The sequence below is a fragment of the Anabrus simplex genome, chromosome 2 (assembly GCF_040414725.1).
Source record: "Anabrus simplex isolate iqAnaSimp1 chromosome 2, ASM4041472v1, whole genome shotgun sequence".
In the NCBI taxonomy this organism is placed as follows: domain Eukaryota; kingdom Metazoa; phylum Arthropoda; class Insecta; order Orthoptera; family Tettigoniidae; genus Anabrus; species Anabrus simplex.
In genome coordinates, this window is record NC_090266.1 from 591,985,733 (window position 1) to 592,002,204 (window position 16,472).

General features: G+C 40.9%; 1 protein-coding gene across 1 annotated transcript in view; it reads right to left on the reverse strand.

The window, feature by feature from the left end:
• The window catches only part of LOC136863611 (neurotrimin), a 532,585-nt gene that overhangs the window by 237,510 nt on the left and 278,603 nt on the right, over nucleotides 1-16,472 (reverse strand). The window contains exon 4 of the mRNA XM_067139981.2: nucleotides 7,224-7,352. Within this exon, the coding sequence (XP_066996082.1) occupies nucleotides 7,224-7,352 (129 nt within the window). The remainder of the gene's footprint in view (nucleotides 1-7,223; nucleotides 7,353-16,472) is intronic.

The following is a 16,472-nucleotide window of genomic DNA, read 5'->3' on the forward strand; positions in this document are numbered from 1 at the left end:
TGTGTTATTGCTTCACCGTAAGAACAAATGTTAAGGCCCGAGTATAACAACTGTTTGTAGGCTACGTTTCTCCTCTCAGGCCTTTACTAACATGGAGGCGTTATAGTAACCACCCGACGAAGCTTCACCAGTCTTTCTTACTTGTGAAGGTATTCAAAGAAGATAATATTTCTCAGCCAGTGATAATTAAGCTTGCTCGTGATCAGCAAACCGTAATCTGGAGGCCTTTTCAGGCTGAGCAGCGGTCGCTTGGTAGGCCATGGTCCTTCGGGGCTGTTGCGCCATGGGGTTTAGCATAGAAATAGTGAAATTTAATGTACACTTGGTGGCAGCTATTCTTGGCCATGTACTTCAAGGAATCATGTAGTTGTAGACAGTACAGTGAGACAAAAATGAGGGCGCGAGACCGCAGTTGCAGCTAGCATTTTAGTGGTGGTGACGACAAAAATGACGGGCAGCGCATCTTACGGGACTGTAGAGTAACTCTCTCCTTACCTCAGATTGGAGTAACAGGGGAACGTAGCAGTGTTGCTATATCCAGAAAATGTGCTAAAATATAACAGCATACTTGAAGACCTAGTCGAACGACTAGCTAACAATGTTATTCAGAAGCTTTAGGACAGCATTGATTTCAATACTGAAATCATTCAGCAGCTAAAATCAGAACTCAACCACTGAGATAGGGCAAATGCTGACCTGAATAGTACGAATTCAACGAACAGACAGATGATATTGAGCCATACCTGCGCCACAACAGTCTGAGGTCCGCGAACGGGAAGACGGTTTCTTTAAACCAATATTTTATTTTATTTCTCCATTTTCAACGATTTTATGGTCGTTGCAATTATATTTTCTGTATAAGAAATGTCTTTCAAAACTCTCGGACGAAAGGTTCCAGTTGCCTCCTCTGGTACAAGAGAGTACCGGCCATACTAACAGTAGGCATAATTGTGTAAGAATGGGTGAATGCACTATCTGATTGAGCTACTGCGTCTGTATTTTTCTAACTAACAAACGATAGAGTCCTTTCAGTCCGCGCACGAAACCAGGATTTTATTCATGTTAACACAGCGGCTGATTTTCTACGCAACTGCTATGTTTTAATTGAAATAAATCAGTTATTGACCTTTCTTAGAATGATTGTTTGATATTCACGGTTGTAAAATTTTACTACTTTTTGTACATCTATTTGTTGCGGATGCCTTTAGTGGCAGGACCTACTGTAGCCTATACAGTGCACTAAGTCTTCTGGTATGGGCTAGAGTAATTTTGTTACTTTCATTGATCTGTCTCTGTCTTATCCTTGGCTTAGACAATATGAAGGTGACTGAGGTATGAGCGATGCTAGTAATGCCATTCCTTCTGCAGCCAGTCCCTGCTCTGAATGGTGTGAAAATGTTGCTCATGCATTTCAGTGGGCTTGGCAGACCGATATGTAATAGCAACTTCTTGCTCGGTGAGGAAAGCAACGGTAAACTACCTCATTCCTCATGTCCGTAGTACGCCTCTTCAGTTATGCCTAGGCCATCTATGACAGCTGATGGCAGAGCTGTTGAGGATCCAACCAGCCTTAGGGTTGAAGACTGAACATACATTTGTTGCGGGAGGTCTGCCAAATGCAAGCTGTAAAGAAAATGCTTTATTAATCTGCCTCAAGTGGCGTTCGAATTTTGAGAGAATCATCAAAAGTTATGGAATTTGGTGATTAGGAGATGTTGCATGAAATGCCATTGACATATTAATTTATTTTAAGAAGTATTCTATAAAGCTGTTTTGAACTGAGATCAACGTTAAGCTGTCCCTTATCGCTCGATTCAGAAAATCTAAAGGAAATGAGAAATTGTATACGGTACCCATTTCCTAACAATATTTTGGCTACTTAATCTTTTTCTACATGTATTATCGGCGTTACCTCGAGATTGTTATCACGGTGTTGACGACATACCTGAGGTAAGATTTACAGTTATTTCAGAAAATAATGCGCACGAATTCTTTGTTATAATATTTGATTGATCCAATGGAATAGACTGTACTTATCGTATTGAGTTGATTCCATCTAAAAAGTACGTTGATGTATGCATTTTTAAAAGATTTGACGCAGAGCACTACAATAGACAAAGTACGTAGTCTGAATGTAATTTGTGACGAATGTAAATAGAACACAGGTATGATGTCACTGTTAATATGTGAAAACAATCATGACGCTATATACATTTAGTGTGTATCATCGCCGTACAAGATATATTATACTCTACAAAATGCACCACTCATTACAACGCAGTTACTGATTCAGGTTTCAGTACAATTCTCAATTGTGAAAATGTGTCCACAATCTACTGTACATCTGTCCTGACCCATATTGCCAGGTGTGTGAGTTCATCACCCCACGCCCTGATAATAATAAATATAAGAGGTATGCTGTCCGAATTCGTCGCTTACTACAGTGGCTGGCGCTTAACTAATTTAAAGAGTAATTCTGTGAATGTAATAGTAACAGTGGGAGTAGGAGAAACAACAGTATGCACACAATTCAACTAGGATGTATAAAACGCAAGAAAAATCTTCAAGAACACCTCTGAACCGGAAAGGAATGTTATCTCGTCTATAAAGATAAGTTCAGTGAAATGGAAGGATGTCTCGTTATCGACCTAACCTAACCTAATCTTGTCTCGTCACGACTTTCGTACAGTTTGCAGACTTAGCCTTAGTGTTTCCTTATTGACTTAGCGCATATGTACATGCAATATATTTGGCCGTGTGTATTATTACAGCGTGGTTTCGCTTTAGTCCGACAATTAATAGCAAATTGCAAGAAGGGAGCTTGAATTATTTTCACATCTCAAACACCGAAGGATACGGTTTTAGTAATGCGTATATCAAAATATAGGCAGAAATATATAACATTAAATTGAGTGAGGGTTGGAGAGATTATTTATTTCCGCACTTCCTCTGAGCGTGAAAACCGACTTAACTATGAATGTCTTGATTGGCCATTTACTTGGGTAAGGGAACCTCCATTATTGAGGATAGTTTGTTGATGTTTATGTGTGGTGATTTCAATATGTAACTAGTCAAGTTGGCAGCAGTGATGAGCCATTAAACAAAGAGAATAGGGCGGCGAAATTTGCCTTTTATTGAATAGCCTGAAGTGCCGAGTACTATAGTTAAAACGTTATAAACGAGCTACTACCGACAGAAGAAAATCATTTTCTGCACGGAATTTTTCAATCCTCGTTATGTAAGAAATTCTTCATAGTTGATGCATGCATTCACATACTCACTAGTTGTGGACCTGTCAATGACATTTCGATGTGCTCAGCGCAATGATCCATAGATTAACGGGATCAAAGAACGCTAGTGACGTATAGTAAATAGTGCAGGGTTGGCCTTAGATATCAACAGAGGGTCTCATGGACCCACTCAAAGCTGCCTCACTATTTGGTATCTGTGCTACACACAAATCTTTGAAAAGTTATCCCTGACATAATTTATAAACTGTTTACAAGATTTCAAACGGAAAGACGCAAGATAACTCTCCGAAGAGCTTCAAAGTATACTCGGATGAACAACGTGTCCCGGTATCGGCAGGGTCAAAGCTAATTTTGATTCATATTTTCAGTGCTAAATGTGGAGCTCTTTGCTGGTAGTGCGTGGTCGGTGACTTAGTTAATTCACGAACACTACTCCGACAACATAGACAATTTGGTTGACATGTAACAGGAGATAGTTTGTATATTATTCAGTTAGTGCGGATAGATACGTTCTCGATTTACGTAGTTTGTTATTCTGCGGGGAGAGACTTCCAAGATGTATACATTCTTTCATGTTTAATGTGCTTTTTAAATCACGGCCTTAAACGAGAATCATATAGTGTATTTTTTGTATATTAGAAAGATCTGAAAGTACATTTTCTGTCAATTTTAACAATAATTTTTAAAGTGTGAAAAATTAAGGAGGTTTGTGTTGTAATAAACTTGTTTTGAAGAAAGAAATGGTTTGATAAATGTTAATCCTGCACACCAACATGAAAGTGAATTAATATTTTTCTACCATTGCGTACATATCCAGCCAACAATATGCAGCATTCAACTGATAGGATAGTTCCAGTTTCCCAGCCATAAGATCTTGGAATGTCATTCCTCATTAAGTATCTCATTATTTGAGTAAGACGTTACAGGTTCACTGTATGCCTACCATTTAGTCCGTTTCCTTGATATGGGGTCGGGATATGGTGAGATGAACTTAATCCTGTATATGGCATGTTTTTATGATCGGATGCCCTTGGTGACGCAGGCGTCAAATAAGAGCTAATGAAAATGAAATGAATGAAATTGGGTATCGCGCTTGAAGGAATGGGTGATGGCTCATGAATAGGAACGGTCCCGGCATTTGCCCGGGAATGAAAATGGGAAACCGCAGAAAACCATTCTCAGGACAGTCTACGGTGGAGTTCGAACCCACGCGTCTCGCGAATGCAGAACTTCGTTCCATAGCCGTGGCATGTTAACACGGCCACTCCGTTCGGTACCTTACAGATCCAGAATTATAGACAAATACCCCTAATTTGTTTAGTGAGTTATAGAATAGTCTTCTAAAAAATCACATTCTACGTGTGACTAGGGTCACCTTTTATTACAGTTAATGCTCTTACATATCACCCTGCTTTATGAGCAAAACTGCAAAGAACAGGTAGCGTGAGTACGTAGAATTTGCTCCCTCCCTCTTCTCTTGTTCACCTCCTCTTTTCCCTACATAACGCAAATGAGATCACAGCTTTCAGTTTGCTTGGGGAATAGCGTAGCCTGTAACAATAGCATCCCTTCCCGTCCTCCACTTTGACTTCAGCATTAAAGAGCTTCCTACTATTTTATTTTTAGCGTACATATATTCCGATCTTAAATTTCTCTCTCTCTCTCTTTCTCTCTCTCTCGCTTCTGTACAACATCCCTACTCTCGACCCCTTCACCGTATTCTTTTGCTAAAAGACGTCGCCAGAAGATTAATTCCAATGGCAATTTCTAAAGGTGTTATCGATTTCTACAAGTTTAACACTTGTAGTTGGGAGCAAGTCATCCTTACTTGCCATTGCTTGCCACCAGCTGCACAAAGGAAGACGCTTCAAGCAGCAGTTAGAACGTTTATCTGGTAGTATTAGTTATATAACACAAAAACATTAGTTGCCGACATAAATTACAACTCCTCATTATCATACTGCATTTAATGAATATTGTAGTTTGGCTAGGTGGGAGACTGGTGAGCAGAATACTACGTAGAATTTGGTTAGAAACAATCCATTCTCGCCTCGCACAGTTCACTAACTTGAGGAAGTAAAGTTGGAAGCTATTGTTAAGTTTCCGAAGTACAGTAGTGTATTCAACAGAAATGCTTGTCTCCATCTAAGACAAATAGCCGTGAATGACAAAATTCTATAGGTGTATTACTGCATTATCCATTAGCTGACTTGCCGGGAATTTTTCATAAATGTATCTGCATGGTATTATTTATTCGAAATGAATGTTACCATCATTCTAGTGACGTCATATTAGTTAATGGCAATGTAAGTAAGTTAATAACAAGCAAATAACTTTTCAGATTAGGAATGGAAAACATTTTTCCGTTAGTGAAAGAGAATTGCTCCTTGGTTAATTTCTTGAATTTTTGCTCAACACAAACTGAAACAGGTGGAGTTCTACTGAAGATTATAGAGAGACGCTTAATAAATTATATATGTAACTTCAGCCCAACCTGGAAAGAATGGTAGTCTGTCATTTGTTGAGACCCCAGTACGAGTTGTTACCATAGAAATCATGGGAGTTTTAATTTTGATACTTTCTCTGTGATGGATGACTCTAAATGAGTCAATCTAATTCAGCATCATCTGCTCATGATTTTCGTTCATGTTACAGAACCCACATTTTGTAGTCACTCAGTTCTTTATTACATCCAATACTTCCTCTTCCTAAAAATATCAGATCGAGAAAATTTCCAATTATGAAAAACAAAAGAGTTTATTTCCAATCTCCTGATAGGCCGCTGATTTGACAATACACAAAAAATTGATTCAGGGCTCACAAGGCAGAATTCTTTTAAAAAATATCCTGAAAATTACCAACATTCGAAGTATTTAACCACTCGAACGCTGCATGACGTTCTTGTGGCAACGGTGGTTATCATGTAGACAGAGGAAATGATTCCATCTATTAAATATGATCACTGAAACCAATGCTGCTACTTCTTCTATGGGAAATCTCCTCCAAAACCCCTCAGCAGTTAAACGAACCCCGTTCCAGAAACTTTATCTAAGAGGCAGTGTCGGAAATCGAGCCTGGTGGCTTCTTCTGCTTGTCTTACGCATAAAGTCGGTTTCATTTAGCATCACATGCTATTCAATTATAAGGATCATGTCCAGCTATCCATCTAGGATTATGGTGGCCTTTTCAGTTGTCTTATGGTGCCTTGCTTCCCGTCCCGAGCATTCCTGGCAACCCTCCAGTCCTTTATCGTTGATATGCGGTCATTCCATACTCGTTTTCTCTGCTGCACCCATGTAACGATGTCGTGGACTCCACATGCCTCCCTAATTTGTGTGTTGTGTAACGACCAATTGTATCCCACGTGATGGATATATCACGAAATATGAAAAATGGAAGGGCCGTCCTGTTAACCATCATTGATCTTGACTTGTCCAGCAACATTTTTATGCACATTTTGTGTGCAAAGCAAGCCACAATTATGAAATCGTGGATGTGTATTAGCGACATACGTACACACATACAATACATACATCTTCATTACGTCATAGACTGTTATAACTTTAAGTGTTCAGTCTGCAAGCCTCAGTGAATTAACTAAGCACCTCCTAAGTCCTTTATTTACATCCAGCCCTAGGGCCTCAATTAGTTCGTCGTCCCTGAACCTTAAATTAATAAGAATTTATTCTAAGCATTGTCGTCTTTGTCTACTTTTGTTTCTGTTACCCTTCGTGACCGAGTCCACTGTTATTCCATGTAACCTAATCCTCTTGCACCGAACATATCGGTAGTACTATTGTTATTCACGGTAAGTCGGAAGTGTGTTAGTTCCTGAATCAAGAATTGTGATACGTACAATATATTAAGTCTGGAGCCACCTGAAGGAAGTTATGCATTCTAGCTCCGGCCTGAAATTGGTAGTCATATTGTTATCGATAATAATAATTAAGAACTAATACGCTCATTACTTACAGTCAACGCTAACTTTGATCCTTTTGCTGACAGTGGGAGGAACACCGTTAGATGCGATGCACAGGTACGCTCCCATATCCAGTCTGCTGATGCGAGTCATTTCCAGCAGTTCTCCTTCCCACTCCACCACTGCAACACAAATACACTGTGATTATTACAAGGATTTGGCTTTACTTGTTACACAGTGTGAAGCAATCCTGACTTTACGTCAGATCATAAGAGGATCTAATTAAGAAGGACAAACCCACATACATGGCGTTCATAGGTCTAGAAAAGGCATTCGATAATGTTGATAGAAACAAGCTATTTGAGATTCTGAAGGTGATCAAGATCAGATACCGAGAAAGAAGAATTATTACCTCTACAATCTGTACAAAAATCACTGCATTGATAAGAATATTGAAGCTTTGAAAATTAAGCAAAAGTCCAGAAAGGAGTGAGGCAATGCTCCATTTTGTTTCCTCTCTTTTTCAGTGTTTACGTAGAACGGGTGGTAAAGGAAATCAAAGAGGAATTTGGAAAGGGAATCGAAATCCAAGGAAAGGAAATCAAAACCATGAGATTTGCCGATGATATCGTTATTTTAACCTTAGTCTGTAGAAGATCTGGAGAAATTGTTGATTGGTATGGACTGAGTCTACGGGAAGGTGTACAAGATGAAAATAAATAAGTAAATCCAAAACAAATGTAATGGAGTGCAGTGGAACGAAGTCAGGTGATGAAGGAAATATGAGATCAGGAAATGAATAGTTTTTGAAATGTGGTGTTACAGAAGAATTCTGAAGGTGGGATGGATAAATCGGACCACGAATGAAGAAATGCTAAATCGAACTTCGAAATCGAATTTGGCTAAATTTGATGAGAAGAATGATGGGAAAAATCTTAAGACACCCAGGACTTTTTCACTTGGTTTTTGAGGGAAGTGCAGTTAGTAAGAACGGAATTGTATGAATATGAGAACAACATTAGAGTAGAAATGGGATATAGTAATACGTAGAAATGGAAAGGTTAGCATAGGACAGGGTGGCATGGAGGGCTGCATCTAACCAGTCTATAGGCTAATGACTCAAACAACAAAATTTATTAAACTTCCAAAGCTACATTACCTGAATGAGATAAAAGGAGGAAAATGATGATTATTGGATTTTCTGTAGGCTAGGCGGTTATTTCATAAACAACCTCCAAATACGAGTGCACATAATATTTTGGTCGACAGTAGACAATTACACGATATACAATATTCTACATGGGTAACTACGCGTTATTTTGTAGAATTAAGACAACTAATAATAATAATAATAATAATAATAATAATAATAATAATAATAATAATAATAATAATAATAATAATAATGTTATTTGTTTTACGTCCCACTAACTACTTTTACGGTCTTCGGGGACGCCGAGGTGCCGGAATTTAGTCCCGCAGGAGTTCTTTTACGTGCCAGTAAATCTACCGACATGAGGCTGTCGTATTTGAGCACCTTCAAATACCACCGGACTGAGCCAGGATCGAACCTGCCAAGTTGGGGTTAGAAGGCCAGCGCCTTAACCGTCTGCGCCACTCAGCCCGGCATTAAGACAACTAATAGAATATGACAAGTTTATTTCCTCATATTTTGAAAGTAAGTTTTGAAATGTCATTTAAACTTATGGTGGATAATAATCGAGGAAGTACACAGAAGAAATACTGCTGGTGCTGTAAGTAAACCATTTTTATTTAATAGGGTGTGGCAGAAATAACTGGCGAAATTCAAACGTAAATAACTCAGCGACGCAACAAGGCATTAACAAATATTTTGCGCAGTTTAAAAGAGTAGTGTTTGTCATTTGTGTCACATATACATACACAGTAAGTTTTGAATATAATGTTATCCAAATATCGACCGTCCTTTTCGATGTTCCCCTGAAGCCTCCCTCTGAAGTTCCGCATGACTCGCTTGAGCATGTCTTGTGGTATTGCCTCGATTTCTTCACGGATGGCATCTTTTTCCATGTCGTGTTGTGCTCGCGGTTTACGTCAGATGACGCGATCCTGCCGGGATACCCAGGGAAGGAAATCGCAAGGAGCAAGATCAGGGGAACAGGCTGGCCACGGAACGTCTTCCCGTAAGGTTATCAGACTTCGTACAATCATTCCTCTGAGTAGACCCATCGATGGCCTGGCTGTATGTGCAGTGGCACCGTCTTGTTGGGACCAAACAGCAGGATTTCCTATGTCGTTGAGTGTCGGCTTCAGGAAGTTGCGTAACAACTGTGCGTATCGGTCAGATGTTATTGTCACAGTTCTGCCCCCCTCTTCAAAAACTTAAGGGCCTACAACTCCGAAAACAATAACTCGTTCGCTGTGGAGATGTCACTCATGGATCTGTCGAGGATTGGTTGCGGACCACTATCGAAATGTTTTTTATAACGTAGCCTGACAAATGAAAGTTCGCTTCTTCAGTTGCCAGGACACTGTCATCAGCTGCCACAGCTTCCAGGATAGTCTCGCAACACGTGGTTGGCCCAATCACGTTTACTGAGTTTCTGAACACCTACCAATTTGTACGGATGGAACTTCATCTCTGCGTATAAAATCCTCCTAACTCTGCGATCCGAGAGTCCTATAGCTCTTGCATGCCTGCGGAACGAACGTTCAGGACATTGCGTAACGGCGGGTCTCACTGCACGGAGGGTCGCGGGAGTTGGGACGCTACGAGGTCTACCTGGTGGCTTCGTTTTAACACTCGAACCCCTTTTTCTCAATCTAGTCGCCCATAACAGAATAGTATTCCTGCTCGGAAATTTCCCATGTCGACTTAACTCAAAGTGTCTACGAAACAAACGCTGTGTTGTGGTAACAGAGCTGGTATTTATGAAATAAGTCTTAATCACGAAACCTCGATGCTCACCACTCCACGCCATGCTAGCGACTGACTGACTGACTGACTGACTGACTGACTGACTGACTGACTAGCCCGGACGAGGCGATGCACGTGTCCGCTCCAATCTACTCGATGTGACATTAATGGCATACCTACTAATTTAAACTGCGCAATAAATTTTTGAATGGCTTGTTGCGTTGTTGAGTTATATACGTTTGAAATTCGTCAGTTATTTCTGCCACACCCTGTATAACACTGAAAGTTTCTTTCCATGGATATTTCTTCATTCTCGTTAAGGTAGCCACTGCGTGAATCCCAGTCAATGCACGTGGGATTCCTGAAGTGGAAAGTTGAATTCTTGCGGTATGCATTCGAAGTAAAACAGTGGTTATAATCACGATATCAACGGTCACATAAGACTTCAAAATTGCTTGCTTTTTCTATATGGATTCCTTCATTGGATTTAGGCTTGAGCATATCTCATTGGAGAGGAATTACCTACGAAAAGGTAGCCCATTTGCTGCTTGGCGATGATCCTTGGAATGAAAGTCGTTAAATTCAATTCGTGAACTCAGTTTACTTTAGTTTTGTTTTCTTGAATTACTTTCATGTACCCATTAGAGTGACTTTCCCAAGTAATTGTGGGTAATGGACGTGGCCAAATTCAACACTTCCCAGCAACAAATCGTAAGGTAGTCCATTTCAAATTAATTGGGACTATGCTTATCAACACAAGGTGCGTCTAAAAAGTTCGGTGAATCATACCATGTGTCTGTCTGTTAGGTCATCAGCCCAGAGGCTGGTTGGATCCTCAAATAGCACCACCAAAGGCTATGCAGTTATAGGAAAACTGCAAAAACCAATGGAAGAGCCCAAATGAGGCGTACTAGGCAAGATGAGGAGTGAAAATACACTACTTTCCATTCCTGTACAACTCTGGCCAAACACGCCAGATACGTAGTAGCAACCATTTTAAAATATTCTCGTAGAACTCGGCGTTGACAGTTTGACACTCCGGTATAAATTACGGGTGGATCATGCCATTGCTGTCGAAAAAGGTGATCAACAGTGTCTTGTACCAGGACTTTACGAGACGAATGTTTTGGGATGTGGGAAACCCGGTGAACACCATGCCATTGACTGCCGCTTGGTCTCTGGATCGAACAGGTAGAATCAGCTCCCATCGCCTGTGATGCTGGTTTTCAGAAAATATAAATCTCTGTCACAAGTGTCAATGAAATCCCCAGCAATTTCCATGCGTGTTGCCTTCTGCTCGTCAGTCAAAGTGCACAGCACAAATGTAAAACTGACCTTCCGCTTATCCAGCTTCTTGTGAATGATGGTATTCACGCCGTTCTTGCTAATCCCTAATTCCTCTGATATCCTTCTACGAGACAGTCGCCGATTTTGTGCTACAATCGGTCACACGTATTGACATTTTCTGCATTTCTGCTTGTTAACGGTCGATTAGGACATGGCGCATCATGAAGAGTTTCCTGTCCATACGAAAAGAATTTGAACCAATCGTAAACGCATTTTCTGCTAACGGCTTCTGATCCGTACATTTGCACCACTATCGCATGCGTCCCCGTCACCGTTTTTTCCCATTTGTAGCAAAAGTTCTCATTTATGCGTTACTCCATTGCACAATGACAGGAGTCTTTATACGTTCGACTTGCCGCAGCAGACTGACCTGCTTCAGCTCAGTGTTTTCAACGGTACATGACGTTCCACAAGATGTCTGTCTATACACATGCGCATGCAATCAGTGTTACCGTATGCCCCCATTGCGATATTCAGCCTACTATATGGACCCACTTTGTACAATCAGCATTTTCCCCGCCACTGATAACTTTCAACGTGACGTGTCCATACTTGTGTGCGTGTATTTTTAACGAGATAGAATGATAATTAGGAGAAAATTTGCCGTATGCAACCTGATAGGTATTATTACACCAATCACTTTGTGGTTAAAGGGGAGTGTCATTGTCAAAAGTAGGGGTGTGTCTTATTTATCTACTATGGTTTTCTGGTTATATAATTGGCAGGATATGTTCTAGTGTTAGAGAATTTTCCTTAGTTAAACTTTTGTTGCTCGTTAGGCTTAGTGGGATTTTACATAGAATGCAGCAAGGCATGAATAGTTTACATCTTCGGTAACTCATTAGACCTGTATACGTTCTGTAGCGGTATATAATCTTCTGAACGTTTCCCAGTATTATTGCTATTTCTTCACTTTTGTTTCATTAAACGCATTCCCCTTTAATTCTACGCTGCTGTTACCGCTGTTCCCTTTGTCAACATTTTTCAATCCTGACTGTAATTGCTCATTATTTCTGGATCAACTATCGATGCAGTGGTAAACGACGTTATGATCGAAATACAGCAGGTCATTTTGTTAAAAATAATAATAGAGATGGAATTAAAATCTAATATTACCATCATTATCACACACGTTCAAATATTTCGGCTTTTCTGCTCTGAATATTTCAGAGGCATATTTACAACAGTTTGATTTTCCTCTTCACTTATTTGCAGTTTATGTATCCTATTTTACTCTGGCATTCATTGTGATAAAGGGGCTGACTGGCCGAGGCGGTAAAGGCGTGCTCGGTTCGCCCGGAAGGACGTGGGTTCGAATCCCCGTCAGGATGTCTTAAAATTTAAGAAACGAGATTTCCACTCCCGAACGTGCATATGGCCCTGAGGCTCACTCAGCCTGCATCAAAAATGAGTACCAGGTTAATTCCTGGGGGCAAAGGCGGTCGGGCGTGGAGCTAATCACTCTACCCCCATCACGTGCCGCGGTTAACAATGGTGGAAGCCTTTAGCTTCCACTCCTCCAAAGGGCCTTCATGGCCTGTACGGAGGTGTCTTTATCTTTATTCATTATGATAAACTGTCCCCAGGGTGCACAGAAATAACCTAGATTCGTCACTAAAGACAACAGTCCATGACAGTCAAATTTTGTCGTTTAAGTCACCATAGTTAAATTGAATTGATGGTAGACGGATGTCAACAGTAGAACAAGGGATGTGCACTGTAAGGCTAGATGATGGTGATGTTATTGGCTTTACGTCCCACTAACTACTTTTACGGTTTTCAGAGACGCCGATACTTCAGAATCTTGTCCCGCAAAAGATTTTTTACGTCCCAGTAAATCTACCGACACGAGGCTGACATATATGAGCAGCTTCAAATACCACCTGACTGACCAAGGATTGAACCTGCCGAGTCGAGGGTCGGAAGGCCAGCGCTTCAACCGTCTGAGCCATTCAGCCCGGCTACCGTGAGGCAATATGATGTACCTTAAAACCAATAGTGGTCAGATAAATAGATAAATCGATTGGTTAATAAATAGATAGGTAATTTACCATAGTAGGGGATACTTGTCCCTGGATTACACTAATCCAGTAAATACGTAAGTAATAGAGTAAGCATATCACTCCTACAGTATTGTGCTTTATAAATATTTAATGTACCTACTACATAAACAATGCCTTTGTTTCATAAATAAATAGGGCCAATGACTCATAAGTTAGCCTCATTTAACCAACAAACATCAAGCATCTTTAAAAACTTTTTCACAAGAATCAAAAAACACGGCAAAAAGAAATCGTAATCGCATGAAACTGTATGTGAGTAATCTTCAACGTTCGTGTGGCTACGTGATTACAATAACCGAGCAAGGGAGTATATACTAAAAAACTGGGCAATTGAAGGGAAACTCTAGTGCCCTGTAGGCCCGCCTCTAGCTTGAATGAAAGACGTGATTCTAGTGGGCATAGGGGGATACAGTTTCCTTATGTTATATTGCGGCATATCTGCCCATATTTGCAGCAAATGGTTCTCTGCATTATCCTGTTGGAAAATGTATCTTCGAAGACCTGCTATGAAGGAAACACATGCGGTCGCAAGACCTCTTGCATATATCGCTGTACTACGTTGTTCGAAAAACTGTTAGTGGTCACCAATTGTAGTATGTTGTGTGGCCCCCCACCCACCCACCGCGACCAGCAGACACCGCAGTTAAACGGAATTGATGGTGGATGGGTGTCAATTATAGAACAAGTGATGGGCACCGTGAGACTAAACTTCCTCCAGCCAATAGCCTGAAAAAGTTTTCAGCAGACGCAGGGCATGTAGCGATGGTGTTACATATACCTGGTTGGCGGGCATCGTAAGAGTTGGATCTGCTGGTGCTCGTCGAAGGATTAAGGGATTTTCCTACATGCTGGTCAGTAGAGTGCGACCTGAGCCGTTACAGTGTGTGTGCGCCTTCTCGCATCCTATTATCGCAACAAACGCTATCAGTCAGGTCAAAACCCCGGGCGATTCGTTGGAACGACCATCCATATTCTCGCACTCCAACTCTGATAACTGAACGTCGTATTGACAAGACGAGTGGTTGTAGAATATACCACACCGGAAAGCAGCGTTGCACTAAGAACGAGTAGCCTCTGCGAGTCATTATATCGGTAACGGGTGTCAGCTCGTTCAGCCTCTGGTAACAAGACCATTCAACTAACAATGCTACCATGCTAACAATATACAACTTGCTTGAGAAGTACACTCAACTTCACAAAAAACGGCAGGAAAAAATACTTATTTTATACGTTGTCTGACAAAAACGTTGAAGCACCCAGAATGGGAGGAGGAAAAGAAATGAAACCTCGCGTGTTGAGAAGGTATGTGATGTTATTTCAGTGACTTCAAAATCGAATCAAATTTACAAAGAACTTGGCAGTACTACCACACATATCTGCGTGAAGTTGCAGCTCCTCTGGCCTGGATGCATGCACTGATTCGTTAGGGAAGGGTTTCACAAATTTGTCGTATCCTCTTCTGAAGCAAGCTGGTCCACAAAATGTTGTTGGTGGTCCTTGATATCCTGGACACTGGCACTAGGACGGCGTTGATGTCCGAGTTGGTCCCAAACATGTTATGTTGGGGACAGATCTGTGGACCTAGCAGGCCACGGGAATACCTCAAAATCACGCAGACAGTTCACAGAGACATATGCCGGGTGTGGACGAGTATTATCCTGTTGCCACCGTCTGTCGCAAGAGAGCTAACACGTGAGGACGCAGGATGTACTTGACCTACCGTTGTACCTTCAGAGTTATCTCAATCATTACCAGCCGTGACCTAAAATCACACCCTATGGCTGGGCACACCATGACGCCAGGAGTAATATAGATGTGACTCTCCAAAACATATGAAGAATGGGATCTCTCCCCAGGTCGCCGCCATACTCGCAGGCGATGGTCATTTGGGGTAGTGCAGAGCACAATGCGACGTCATACATCAGCAGTCAATGGTTCCCGGTGACGGCACCACTCGAAAACTCAGTCGCTTGTGTTGTGGTATTAACGACAACCTAGGCATGGGACTGTAATACACTAGTCCAGCTGCTGCTATTTGAATTTAAATTTTAAGTATTTGTACTTTTCACCTTAAAGGGTGTTTCTGTACCCTTGTAATAATTGTGGGTGAGGAATGCTACTCATATACTATGTAGCATTTTTAGTCTGATTCCTCAGATAAATGGTCAGTCAGCGTAGTAGCCTTCAGCTCAGATGGCCCGAGATTTTGATTCCCGGGCGGACCAGGAATTTCATCTGTGTTTGGTTAATTCCTTTTTTCAGGACTGGATGTTCATCTGCGCGCAGCACACGGCACTACCAACAAGCACAGAAACACGCAATAGTGATCAAGTCCCTCCACATTGTGTTGGCGTCGTGTAGGACATGTGGTTGTAACACAAGGCCAGATCCAAATGCAGTGTCGAACCCAGTAAATTGGGAAAGAGGACAGGAAGGAAAAGAACCCTTTACGAATTCTGGGATGGGGACTGTTTAATCGGAGACCCACCACTGATTACTAGTTCTATACCACTTACACATAAAGTAGAAGAAGTATAATTTGATGGTTGCTTAATACATAGCACACTTATTATGCCTAAATCTATCTTATAATATTAGACAGTAATAGAATCGTACTCTGTTCCTGTATTTAGTTGGGCTACTAAAGAAAAATGAAAATATTCCCTGAAAAGGGGCAAAGCTGTTCTAAATTCGCTGGAAGTTTGAGTTTCCAGGGAAAGAGATGATTTGTAGCCAGTGGACACATTCTCTCAGGTAATCACCAATGGATCTATGGACAATACTGCCAAATACGTGACATCCTATAAGCTATGAGACACTCGCTAAGATGGGTATCAGAATTACATCTGCATTCGTTTCCTTTACTAAAAGTTACGTGATTGAAACTCAGGTCAATCGTTTAGAAGGATGATTAGTTACAAAACACTCATACTAAAATGTACACGTTAAAGGGAACCGTTGCAGGATAAAAATATCGAATATACAGTTATAATTGG